The sequence below is a fragment of the Papaver somniferum genome, chromosome 5 (genome assembly GCF_003573695.1).
Source record: "Papaver somniferum cultivar HN1 chromosome 5, ASM357369v1, whole genome shotgun sequence".
In the NCBI taxonomy this organism is placed as follows: Eukaryota; Viridiplantae; Streptophyta; class Magnoliopsida; order Ranunculales; family Papaveraceae; genus Papaver; species Papaver somniferum.
The window spans coordinates 4,047,185-4,059,807 of record NC_039362.1 but is presented as its reverse complement, the minus strand read 5'-3'; the positions used below and the strand labels follow the sequence as shown (position 1 = coordinate 4,059,807).

At 41.5% G+C, this 12,623-nt stretch overlaps 2 protein-coding genes across 2 annotated transcripts; both read right to left on the bottom strand.

Moving 5' to 3' along the window:
* Positions 1-9,528: 9,528 nt before the first annotated feature.
* On the bottom strand, positions 9,529-10,176 carry LOC113278669. The gene has a single exon (XM_026527443.1). It carries the CDS (start codon positions 10,174-10,176, stop codon positions 9,529-9,531), a length of 648 nt encoding a protein of 215 aa, XP_026383228.1.
* Positions 10,177-10,548: 372 nt separating this feature from the next.
* Positions 10,549-11,388, bottom strand: LOC113278667. The gene has a single exon (XM_026527442.1). It carries the CDS (start codon positions 11,386-11,388, stop codon positions 10,549-10,551), a length of 840 nt encoding a protein of 279 aa, XP_026383227.1.
* Between the last annotated feature and the right edge of the window lie 1,235 nt (positions 11,389-12,623).

Below are 12,623 nucleotides of genomic sequence, written 5' to 3'. Positions count from 1 at the left end.
GACACAACGATCGTCCATACTGGATGGACTAACAATAGGCATGTTGATTTCATAGAAACTCTCGCCTCCAAGCTGCAATTCGAAGGAGCACAGAAAACGATCACTTTTCAGAGGCGTATGGTATCTTCAACTTGGCTCACTCAGATCGAAGACATTCCCGCGAACGATTGGCGAGCACCCATCATTCATGAATTGAGTAGCTCTATTTCAGAAAGCCAGTTCAACCTCAAGGAATTGAAGAACTACTTATTGCTTCATGGAGGGCTATACTATCGAAACCCTGATGGATCTCTATCACGTTGTCTTGGGAGCGACGAAGCGGAATAACAGCTCAAGCGCGTACATGAGGAAGTCTATGGGAAAACGTTAGTGGTAACACTTTACAGAAAGCTTCAAAGAATGGGGTACTACTGGCCATCCATGGAGACTCAGTCAAGAGCTTTACAAGGATCTTGTCCTGATTGCCAAACACCTCCTCATCACTTAGAGGTTTTGACGGTCCTCCGGGACAACGAACTACCACTAGAAAATAAGCAATCAGTCAAACTCATTCAGAAAGCTAAGAGATTCGTCTATCTCGATGGGATCTTATACCGCAAAAGCTTTGGTGGAAATTTACTAAGGTGCTTAGCCGAACATGAAATCCCTACAATCCTGTAGGAAGTACATGATGGAGAACATCAAGGAAAGAGGAAACTATTTCTTCAAATTCATGAGAAATATTATTGGCCAACCATGGAAGATGATGCAGCCGCACACGTTCAGAGGTGTCACCAATGCCAAACCCATGGTAATCTCATCCACACTCCTTGTCTCCCATTGAATTCTGTGAATAGTCCGTGGCCTTTCTACAGCTGGGGACTAGATATCATTGGGAAGATCAATCCAGCATCTTCAAAACAACATGAATACATCATCACTGCGACAGAGTACTTCACCAAGTGGTTCGAATCTATTCCTCTTCGAAGCACCACTGGAGTTACGATTGCCGCCTTCATCAAAGAGCACATAATATACAGATTCGGAGTTCCTAAGCATATCATCACAGATAACGAAACTCCTTTTTCCAATCAAGATGTTGAGAAGCTGCTCAATAAATATGGGATCAAACAAATCTTCTTAACGCCTTACTATCCACAAGGAAATGGTCAAGCAGAAAGTACCAACAAGACTTTGGTCAGGATTATCAGTCGGACGATTCATGACAATCCTCGATCATGGCATGAGCAATTACCCATGGCTCTATGGGCTTGCAGAACTGCACCAAGGAGCTCGATCGGTAATTAGCCATATTCCCTTGTCTATGGAGCCGACGCCATACTTCCAGCAGAAATCAAAGTTCCCTCAGCCAGGATTGTAGCATCCAGTGGTGTACAATGGGATGAGGCCGAAATCTCCAGATCAAGAATCGCTGAGCTAGATATGCCGGAATCAAGGAGAACCAAGGTGGAAAAATATGTGGAAGCTTACAAACAGAGGATCTCCAGATCCTACAACAAAATGGTAAGACCTCGAACATTTCAAGTAGGAGATTTGGTATTAAAGACGGAAAAACACATTCAACAAGACATGTCCGCTCCTAAGTTCTCTCCTAAATGGGAAGGGTCATATGTTGTTATCAAAGCAGTGTCTAGCGGATACTATAAAATTTTAGCAATCAATGGAGGAAAGGAAGGAAACATCATCAATGGAAAATGGCTCAAAGCTTATTATGCCTGATCCATGAAACAAATTACCTCTTCATCATTTCAAGCATTTTCATAAAATATAATTTCATTCCTCCAAAGAGCATGCGAATGCTCCTTTGTTCATTAAACATTTCATAAATGAGCAAAATTCGTTCATACCATGATCAACTATTTCACCTAACTAGAAACTCAGATTTACTCAAAAAAACAACAACCACAAATGCTCACTCAGAGCAAACCATCCAGCAACAGATAATCCCTGTAAGAAGCCTCGTCAAGCTTCTTCTGAAAAATCTTAGTCTTTTCCTTCAAGTCTTCGACCGCTTTCTCAACCCTTGCTGACTCCAGAGCCAGTATCCTCTCCTCATCCAGTAAAGCTGCATTCATGAAAATTGCATCAGCAGCCTCTGTTGCCTTATGAACCTTGATTATCTCAAGACGACGACGGAGCCATCTTACATTGAATTGCAATATCTCACAATTCGAGATCATTTCATCCCATTGGTGCAGTTCATGGTTTTTGACGTCTCGCAAGTGCATCTGATTTATTTCCTCGATGATAGGCAATAACGCCGCTACCATGGTTAAAAGGGTTGGAAGAAAACCTTTCCACACTTCTGTGGTGGCAATGTGATTATACTTCTTCCAGATCTTGGTGTACAGAGATGCATGACATTTGGGAATCACGAATCCTCCGACCATTTCATTATCTGGGAAGGTATTAATCAACGGGGCTTCGAATAAAAGTCCAGCGGTTGGGTATTCACGAGCATGGACACCGTCTCCGGTCTCCACGGATCCTACAGAATCTTCACATGCCTGGTTACTGCTTTCCTCAACCTCAACCACGGTCACGGACTTTCCACTCTTTCTTCGTCTAGCATCGACGACGACACGGACATCCGCATACGATGAAACGAAGAAGTGTTAATCCCGGGACTCAGTATAATCTCAAGATTCATAGGTTTACTTAAAGAAGATCCAGCTTCAGCATGAGCCGATCCATACCGGGCAGGAGCTCTAACAGTCCGCTTAGGCCTTGCATTATGAGGAGTAGCATTCTTCTTACAGTCCTACGACAAATCATTCTCTTGTGATCAACAATCTCGATTGAACAGAGACAAGAAAGGAGAAGAAGAATAAGTATACAACTTACGGAGATAGACGTTGTTATTTCACGCTTCGACTGAAAATCATCTTGAGAAGAAATGTTATTGCTCGACATGACGGCAAGAGGGTTGGATCAAAACTTCTCTGCACGATGAAACTGACTCAGGAATGGAAGAAATATTTGCGTGGATCATAGATTTGGAGTCTTGAAGATATATATATCAGGTGATAGTAATATAGTCAAGTCAGTTAAGAGTTTCACTGAAACCCTAGGCTTCAAAGATCGATACCAAAGACGCGAAGGAAAATAACACACTGGGGACTGAACATCACGAGTCAAAGGATAGGCCACGCGGCCTTGTATACGTCATGAATTCTTAGTTGTGTTATGTTACTTATCATGAAAATTGACAAATCATAGTGAATTTGGATATATGAACATTGGTCCATGTCATGGATTAGAAGAAATCAACGTTAACAAAATGTTCATCATTCAGAAGGAAAGTCTAATTGAAGTAAAGACGTTTAAACAGTCAAAAGAAATATATCCACTATGAAGACTAAAAATGGAATGCTCTACCATCTACAAGAAGATGGAAGTAAAACTACTCGTCGGACTCATCCGAATTGTCAGCTTCATCGTCATTGTCCTTCTCGGAATCATCTTCTTCAGAGTCACTGTCAGGATTATTGGTGAAGTCCGGTGGATGGAAGATAACATCATCATCTGAATCCGAATTATCTTCTGTTGCAGCTTCAGCTTCAATTTTATTCATCGTCCTCCGATGCTCTTTTTCATATCGATCAGGCTTAACGTAACGCTCGGATGGTTCCCATGTGATTTCTCCTTCGGAAGCATCGGCATCAGAATCAGAAGGCACCCCATCCAAGAATTGACGCTTCTTCTCAACCCTCTGTCTCTTACGCCGGGTGCGATCTTTTTCACGATGACGGGCATCCTCCTTTTTGTCTTCAGATCTTTTCTTTTCAAGTTCAGTAAAAGAGACTCTTCGCTCACCCAAAGGAACATTAGGCTTCGCCCCTTCTTGGGTAACCCTAGCCTTTGTTTTATCTACAGGACCGTTGGAATCCTCATCTGAAGAGCCATTGGAAGAAGAGGAATACCAGTAATCGTAATTGTTGTTATTGTTGGTCGACATTTTCTGAAACCGGAAGATCAAAGATTACTACTATGTAAAAAAAACAACATCAGCAAAATATGGTAACTCTTAACTCTTACCTTTTATACTTCCACTAACAATAGTGATAGTAATGCTAGAGTTAACAACTCAAAATCGTCCGTCTCTTCGAAAACTGCAAAAATCGAACGAAATTTTATTAATTTCGAAACTGATTTTTCATAAAATCACGGACACAATTTTCATAATATGAACATTCACACAACTGACCTATGAAGTTTACAACAATAAAATATTTCATCATAAATATATTGTCTATCTTCAAAGGTTCCTCAAAACACACTTCTGATTTTTCGAAAATAGCAATTAATGCAACATTGCTTTCATAAATTCTCAAGAATTTTATCTAATGAAAACAAATTCATGCAAATAAAATATACCATCATATTTTACACAATATATGTCACGGCTGCATATATAAAAAAAAATATATTTCCTTCGTATCATCGTTATTTGTCTTTAAAACGAAGGTTTATTCCAAAAATATTGTGAAAGCTCACATCTCATACATATGATAAAGTTTTGTATTTACATGAAAGCTCATAAGAAAAATTTTATCACTGGACACAAGTTCATCATACATATTTTCCTTCGCGTCATCATTATTTGTCTTTAAAACGAAGGATTATGCCAATTTCATGAAAATTCACTTCTTTTATGATAGAACCTTGGTACACATGAAAGCTCATACACTAAGTTTCATCACTGGACCTAGCTTCATATTAAAAATAAAAATATCTCCTAAATCAGGGATTATAGTTATCTTTCAAAACTAACGATCGAACGAACATACGTTTTCAAAAAACGAGGGTTTTTCATAAAACTCACACTAATATACACACATGTATATAACTTCATCATGATCAAAGCATGAACAACTCATGGGGATCATAAACATCAGAAAAAAAAAAAAACGCACCTGGAAAGTTCGGCCGGAAATTGGCTGGCGGCGGCGCTGGAACCCGGCGACTTCCTGCTGTTGGCGTGATGAAGATGAAGATTTGATCAAGGTGTTGGTCGTGTGAGGGAGGAATAAAAAAAAAGAGGTATTAATCCCTTTTATATCAATTTTATTTCCAAAACCTAATTTTCTAAGGATTTCCTAATTGGGCCCGACCCGCGAATCCTAACCGACCACGGACTCGTCGTCCAAACCAGCGGTTCAACACAAATTTATGCTCATCAAACGACGCTCCAATCATGACATTGAAGCCTTCATCAAGTCGTGGTTTGCTCATGCTCTCTAAATCCGGTAATGTCTCAACTTACGACTAAGTTCATTTACTGGTATTATTATTTATGGCCGGAAAATCACCATTTAATGCTGATTGAGGAACACAACTTTCCTCAGTAAGCAGGGGACTTAATGTAGATGGTGGATTTTTGACAAAGGTTAAATTCGTAAACTAATAATTATACGAAGCTTTGATTCAGCAATCAGACGTGAGTATCGAGACATGGGTCTCTCATCAAATTCTCAATGGAGAGTACTTTCTCTCAGAGTACATGTAGATATGTAGTCTCACGACTGGACAACAACATATCTCATGAATACTGAATACTTTCAGTGATTATTTCTATATAGTATCACGAGATGGACGGCTCCTAGACAGCTTGCTCTGCTAGTATAGAGCGATAATGTCTTCAGGAACAAACAACAAGTTTACCCTGACTATATAAAGGATATGACTTACCGACAAGCTCATATAGGGTTAATTAATGCTCCTAGACAGCTTGCTCTGCTAGTATAGAGCCACAAAGTTAATTATTCCTAATTAAGATTAATTCTGCCGTGACATTCACTACTGAATTCCCAGAATAATCTATTATTGCTCCTATTCCATGGTCGAATTCACGACTGGTCCCATGGAATGGCAATAACAATTGTTCTGATTCTATGATCGAATCCACAGCTTAATCTCATAGAATAGCAATAACTATATTATCTAATTACTCCGATTTCATGATCGAATCCACAACTGGTCTAATAAATGGTAATAGATAAATCTTAATTACTTGGATTCTATGGTCGAATCTACGATCCCATGGAATGGTAATGCTCACTTTATTATTCTGAATTCGTAGTCGAATCCTCAGCTGATCTTATGAATTAATAATAAACATCTTATTGCTCAGTTTTGTGAATTATTCTCCACCGAATTCCACAATTAGTAATAAATAATCAACAACCAGGCGTCTGAGCTACCTCTAAGTAAGCGCCGATTCAAATGGTGAAGGTGTATTCAACGACGATATACTAACAGTCACCGCACGAACAAGTATTTCAAAAATACAACGAAACGATGAACCTATGCAAAATAGAGAAGAAAATAATAAATAATTAAAAATATTGACCAGGGTGCTGGGAGCACGGACACACGACCGACCGACCAACCGTGTCGTGGTCAATCCCACGCCAGTTTTATATTTTTTAATGCATTTTTATTATTTTCCATGATTTGATGAAAATTCTCTCATTTTATCAAATCTCTTTCGTCTCGAGGAAACTCCTCGGTTTCATGGTACTTCCATAAATCCATAAAAAATTATAAAAAATTAAGGAAAGGAGTGTGAGACGTGACCATTGGCCAACCGGCCATGCCTTGGTCCCAACCGGCCCCACACCCCATGGTTCCTTATTATTTTATTATTTTTATTATTATTTCTCTAATTTCATGAAAAAACTCCTTGATTTCATGGTATTTTTCACAAATCATCAAATAATAATAATAAAATAAAATAAATTATGAAAACTTGTAGGACCGGGCCTTGGCCGGCCGGCCATGCCCTAGCCGGTCCCACACGCCCCTTTGTTTTATTGTTTTATTATTTTATTATTAGTTTTTCTTGAATTCATCAAATTCCTTGATTTCATGGTATTTCTCTCAAATTAGGAAAAATTCCCTAAAATACCTAAAAAATACCTAAAAAATATTAAAAAATTATGAAAAACTCGTGGGACCGATCCATAGCCGGCCGGCCATGCCTCCATGGTCCCACACGCCCTTGTTTTATTATTTTAATATTTTTTTGCTTCCCTGAACTCATGAAAACTCCTTCAATTCATGGAAACTCCCTAAATTCATCAAATTTCTCAAAATTCATGAATTTTTCATAAAATCATCAAAGTATTATAAAATTAAGGAAAAGGCACCACGGGACCGTGGTCACGAATGGCCAACCATGCCTTGACCACGGCGGTCCCACGCTTCCTCATTCCTTATTTTATAATTATTTTTCATCATCTCATGGTGTTTTCCTCAGTTTCGTGTGTTCAAACACACGATGGAATGTGAGAAAGTCGTGCAATCAGTTGAAGGGATTCACGAGGTAGTGGGTGTAAAATCGACCAAGTATCCACACGTTGAGCAACTGGTTTCAAACACGATCTCCACTTCCCCACTCCTTGATTCCATCAACTGTCACACTTCATGGAATCATGGTGTCTACAATTCCAGCAATATAAATAAGTCTCTGAATCATGATTGAATCATCGGCATCAACAGTATCATCAATCTCACGTCTCATCGACAACACGAGATCATCAACTCATCAATTGAGCAACTACAATCAATTGAGCAATTTCAATCATTCAGAGCTTATCATATTCAGAATTTACACACCCACAATCTTTGATTACCATTAATTCCACACATTTCCTAACTTCCCTCCTACAGATCAACCCATCCTCTCTTGTGACCGAATTTACTCCGGAATGGTCATTGTCTTGATTTAGGCCGGAGTACTACAGATTGATCTCTCGAATCTAAATCATCCCCTTTGCAGGGGTGCATCTGTGTGAGGTTTAACATTTCAGTCGGTTCGAGGAGTCTAGTCCATACGGTCGTCTCCTCAATTCCTTAAAAACCAGCAAATCATTTTTCCCCATCTACACTTCTCTATTCCTTGATCCGTCTACGAAGACCTCCAATCGCCTTTGGCTTGAGGGTTCGAGGATGTCAATTGGGTATTTGCCTTCGTCTGCTTCTGGTATGCCCCTTACTTCCTCGTCGTTGTCCAGGGGTAGATCTGCAAGGAAATCTGCCAAGACTTTTGATTTTTGGGAGTGTTGGATTTCATGGATAATGTTGAACTGGTCCAGGTGAGTGTTCCACTTGGCTATCCTTCCTACCTTCCCAGCGCTCTTGAGAACAGCCTCCAGTGGTGCTTTGCACGGAATACGAATATAGTGAGTCAAAAAATAAGTCCTCAACTTTTGGGTGGCCCATACTAGCGCCAAGATGAGCTGTTCGATCTTCGTATAATTTCTTTCTGCCGCATTGAGTGTCTTGCTGACGTAGTAGATTGGCTGCTCTACCTTCGTGTTTGTTTTGACCAACATTGCGCTGACCGCATCCTCTGTTGCTGCTATGTAAAGGGTCGGAACCTCATCGGGATCAGGTTTTTGCAGGATTGGAATGTTGCCATATATTCTTTGATATTCTGGAAAGCTTCTTCGCATTCTGTGGTCCATTCAAACTTGCTTCCCTTTTTGAGGATGTTGAAGAAATGTTTGCATTTGTACGATGACCTAGCGATGAACCTGACCAAAGATGTTAGGTATCCGTTAAGCTTTTGGACTTCTTTCAGGTTCTTCGGAGATGGCATCTCCAGGATAGTTTGTATCCTGGATGGATCTACTTCGATGCCCCTCTTCGTTACTAAATATCCGAGGAACTTGCCTGAGGTAACGCTGAATGTACATTTTTCTGGGTTTACTTTCATGATGTGTTTCCTCATTGCTTCAAAGACGTCCCTCAAATTCTTATGGTGGTCCTTGCGCAGCTTACTTTTGACAAGCATATCATCAACATAGACTTCTAGGGTGTTCCCGATCCAAGGCTTGAAGATAGCATCAACCATTCTATGCTTTGTTTCCCCTGCATTTCTAAGTCCTAAGGGCATCCTTGTATAACAATAGAGGTCGTGCGGGGTGTAGAATGTCGTGTGTTGTTGATATTCTTTAGCAAGGGCTACTTGGTTGTAGCCAGAATATCCATCCAAAAATGACAGTTCTTCGTATCCTTCGACGGCTTTCACCATTTGATTTATGCTTGGGAGCAGGTAGCTATCCTTCGGACATGCTTTATTGAGGTTGGTGAAGTCGATACATATCCTTACTCCCCCATTCTTTTTTGGTACTATGACCATGTTCGATATCCATGTAGGGTATTTGACCTCCTTGATGAATCCTGCCTCTAACAATTTGCGAAGCTCTTTCTCAATTCCCTGGTGGTACTTTGGTGCTACCTTTCGTAGTTTTTGTTTGAAGGGGGTGTGCCTGGATTTATACGAAGTTCGTGTTGTATTATCTTCGGATCAATCCCTGGTATATCCCCTAACTTCCACGCGAAGACATCTGCGTACTCCATGAGTAATTTGATTAGAGCAGTCTCTCTTTCTTCATCCATTAGAGTCCATATCTTGATCATCTTCAGTTTTTCTTCGATCCCTATATTGATCTCCTTCACGGGTTCTACAGGTGTGAACGTATGCTTTGGTTCCCCTAGGAGAGGGACATTCTTTAATTGCTATTTGGTAGGCTCTTCAGCTTCCTTAGTTGTCGAAGTACTTGCCTCAGTGTTTAGAACGATACTATCCTTCGTCAGGCTCCTTCCAGACTCTTCTTCAAGATAAAGATCAATTTCCTTCTCTTTCGCGGCCTCTTTGTTTCGGGCTCTACGAGATTTCCGCTGCTCATCTTGTTCGTTGTTGAGCTGGTTTTGCATAGCTTGGCATTCCCGAGCGGTGACCTGATCTCCCTTTATTTCCATTACCCCTTCGGGTGTTGGAAATCTAAGATACTGATGATAGGTCGCTGCTACTCCTTTGAGCTTGTGCACCCATCTTCGGCCAATGATGGCTTTATAGGGGGAAGGAGCGTCTACTACACTGAATCGAGTATCTACTTTCATTGGTCCTGCATCCACTTGCAAAACGGTGTCTCCTAACGGCTTTGTAGGTGCCCCGTTGAATCCGTAGATGGTATAATACGAAGACATCAGTTGTTCATCGTTAAGCTCCATTCGTTTGAATATGTCGTAGAATAGAACATTAATTGAAATCCCTACATCAATGAGGATCTTCTTGATATTGCACCCTGCCACTAGTAAGGTAAGGACCATGGGGTCGTTATGATCTTCCATATCTTCCTCAATGTATTCTGCATCGAAGGTCATGGGCGCGTTCATCCATTGATCATGCTCGTCCACTTCCACCCCATCGATTTTGTATAATTCACAGTAGTCTTCGAATTGTTTCCTTAACCTTTTCCCTATCTGTGCTGTTAGCGAGGGTCCTGAAGCTTCGGAACATGAGATGGTGTTGAGTGTTCGGTTTCCCTCTGGCAGTTGAACTTGCTTGCTTCGCTTGGTCCTATCTTCGTTATCTACCTTCTATATGTACTGCTTGAAGTCATCTGCGTCAATCAACTTTTGGATCATTATCTTGAGATTCTTGCACTTCTCGGTCTGGTGACCATTGAAACAGTGATATTCGCAGTAATCTCTTGAGTTTTCAGACCTAGGAGGCTGCTTGCCTTTGGACCACGGTCACTCAAGGTTTTCTCTGCCTTTGATCTCCCTCAAAATGCGGGTGTAGTTTATGTTCAGCTTCGTGAAGACTTGATCTTCGATTTTCCGATCGTCACACCGACGGTCATCCCTTCGTCCTCTTTTATCATCAATAGGACGTTCAGCTGAACCGCCCCTCTTTGATCCGCTGGCTTGTTCTACAAAGTTAGTTCGATGAGATCTTTGAGCTTGGGCCCTAGGATTTTCCCGCTGGATCTCTTCTAGCCTTGCGTGCTTTTCAATGATTACTCGAAGGTCTCCTTCTGTCTTAGGGACACTTCCATGGATCTCCACAAATAACGGGCTCATCTTATCCAGTACCCACTTGTAACAGTTGATGTTGACCACTGGATCTACATTTCCTATGGCTTGACAAATTATGTGCCATCTGTCGGTATACTCCCTGATTGTCTCTTTGTAAGCGGTTGCCAGCAAGAAGAGCTTATCTATTCTTACGTTGACTGCCTTGTTGTACATATAAGTTTCTAAGAACTTCTCCGTGAGCTGGACGTAGGAATTGATGGAGTTGGGAGGCAGGTTATCGAACCAAGATAGTGTTGATCCCTTTAGACCTGAAGAAAAATACCTACAGAGGACTGTATCGTCCTGCTCCCATCGTGCTAAGATACGATTGTAATAACGAAGGTGCGCTGCAAGATCGCTGGACTCGTCGTAACATTCGAATGTTGGAACAGGGCACTTCTGAGGAATCAAAGCTTTAGCCAAACGTGGGGTCAGTGGTGTGGTGCTTGCTTCTCTCATCACCTCTTCTAGTCTTCCCCCAACTTTCCTAGCTTTTAGTTGCTTGATTTCCGCCATCATTTCGGCACGAAGTTCCTCCATTGCACGATGGTGATCATCGTTGGTTGGGTTTTGCCTTGGTCTTTGATCTTCGCTGTCGAAATAGTCCGAGTCTTCTGGGACATAATTTGGATCGTTGGATCTGTTTCCTCTGGTTGGCCTTCAGTTTAATGGTTCGGGATTTGCTGCATTTGTCACGGACATTATTCGGTCAGGAATTAGCTCAGGTGCTTTAGAGTTGGCTTCGCACAAGGCTTCGTTGTGCTAGTGAGTTGCTCCCAATCTTTGGGCGATCTTATCTCTGAGTTCTTGGTTTTCTCAGGCCAACAATGCCACTGCTTCTGCGTACACCCTTTGGTTCTTCTTTATCTCCTCAAGATCTGTCATCAACAGGGGGGATGATTTGATCCTTTTTTTGGGGTGCCGAGTTGTCCCTGCCCCCCAAGGGCCATGGTATGATCTTCATCAACCGTTTGGATTAGAGGGATGGGGGGCTCGGTGTTCACTATCTATAATTCCACGTGTGGGGGTAGGGTCTGGTTTCTTGTCAGCAATGGTTGGGTTATTGGCAGAGTTTGATTCTGCTCATTTGTTGGCGGCATCCCGAAGACTGGCTGCGGTATTGATGATTCTGCAACTCCTTCCCGTTGCTCAAGGATGCTGGCAGCTGCTGCGGCTTTTACTGCCTCGGCTTTAGCTGCATCTTCTCTTGCTACCGCTGATCTTGCTGCCTCGGCTTTTGCTGTTTCAGCTCTTGCTGCATGGGCTTTTGTTGCTGCTACTTTGAGAGCCGCTTCTGCTACATTATTGGTATTTGATAGGGAGGTGATTTCCGCAGCGTCTGGCTTTTGGTTTGTCGTTTTCGTTTTTTTCACCCTTTTGCTTGTTGCGTGTCATGACTGGTGTTGTCCTGGGTGTTTCTTTGGATGATTCCTTAGCCTTTCCTGCATCCTTCGTGCTTTCCATCTTTGCTTTCCTTGCCTGCACAGGTAAAACATCATCGAGAATCCGATATCCACGTGGATCCTGTTAGTAAAGCTAATCAAGCGTGCAGGCCCAAAAGCGTAACTCGATCAAAAATTTCCAAAAGATCGAGAACTAAAATGAAGATCTGGAGAGATCCAAATACTTTAAAAACGCAGATCTACTCATGGATTCGAGACGCTGAAGGTTAAAATAGAGAATTCAGCTATTATTCCCCTCTTCAGGGGTATTGGATTTCTTAAATGCCCCAGGTCCATTTTGAAAGTTGT

Bases quoted from the DNA above. Each gene is read 5' to 3' on its own strand.
- LOC113278669 (XM_026527443.1), bottom strand. From the start codon at position 10,176: ATGACCTTCGATGCAGAATACATTGAGGAAGATATGGAAGATCATAAC.
- LOC113278667 (XM_026527442.1), bottom strand. From the start codon at position 11,388: ATGGCGGAAATCAAGCAACTAAAAGCTAGGAAAGTTGGGGGAAGACTA.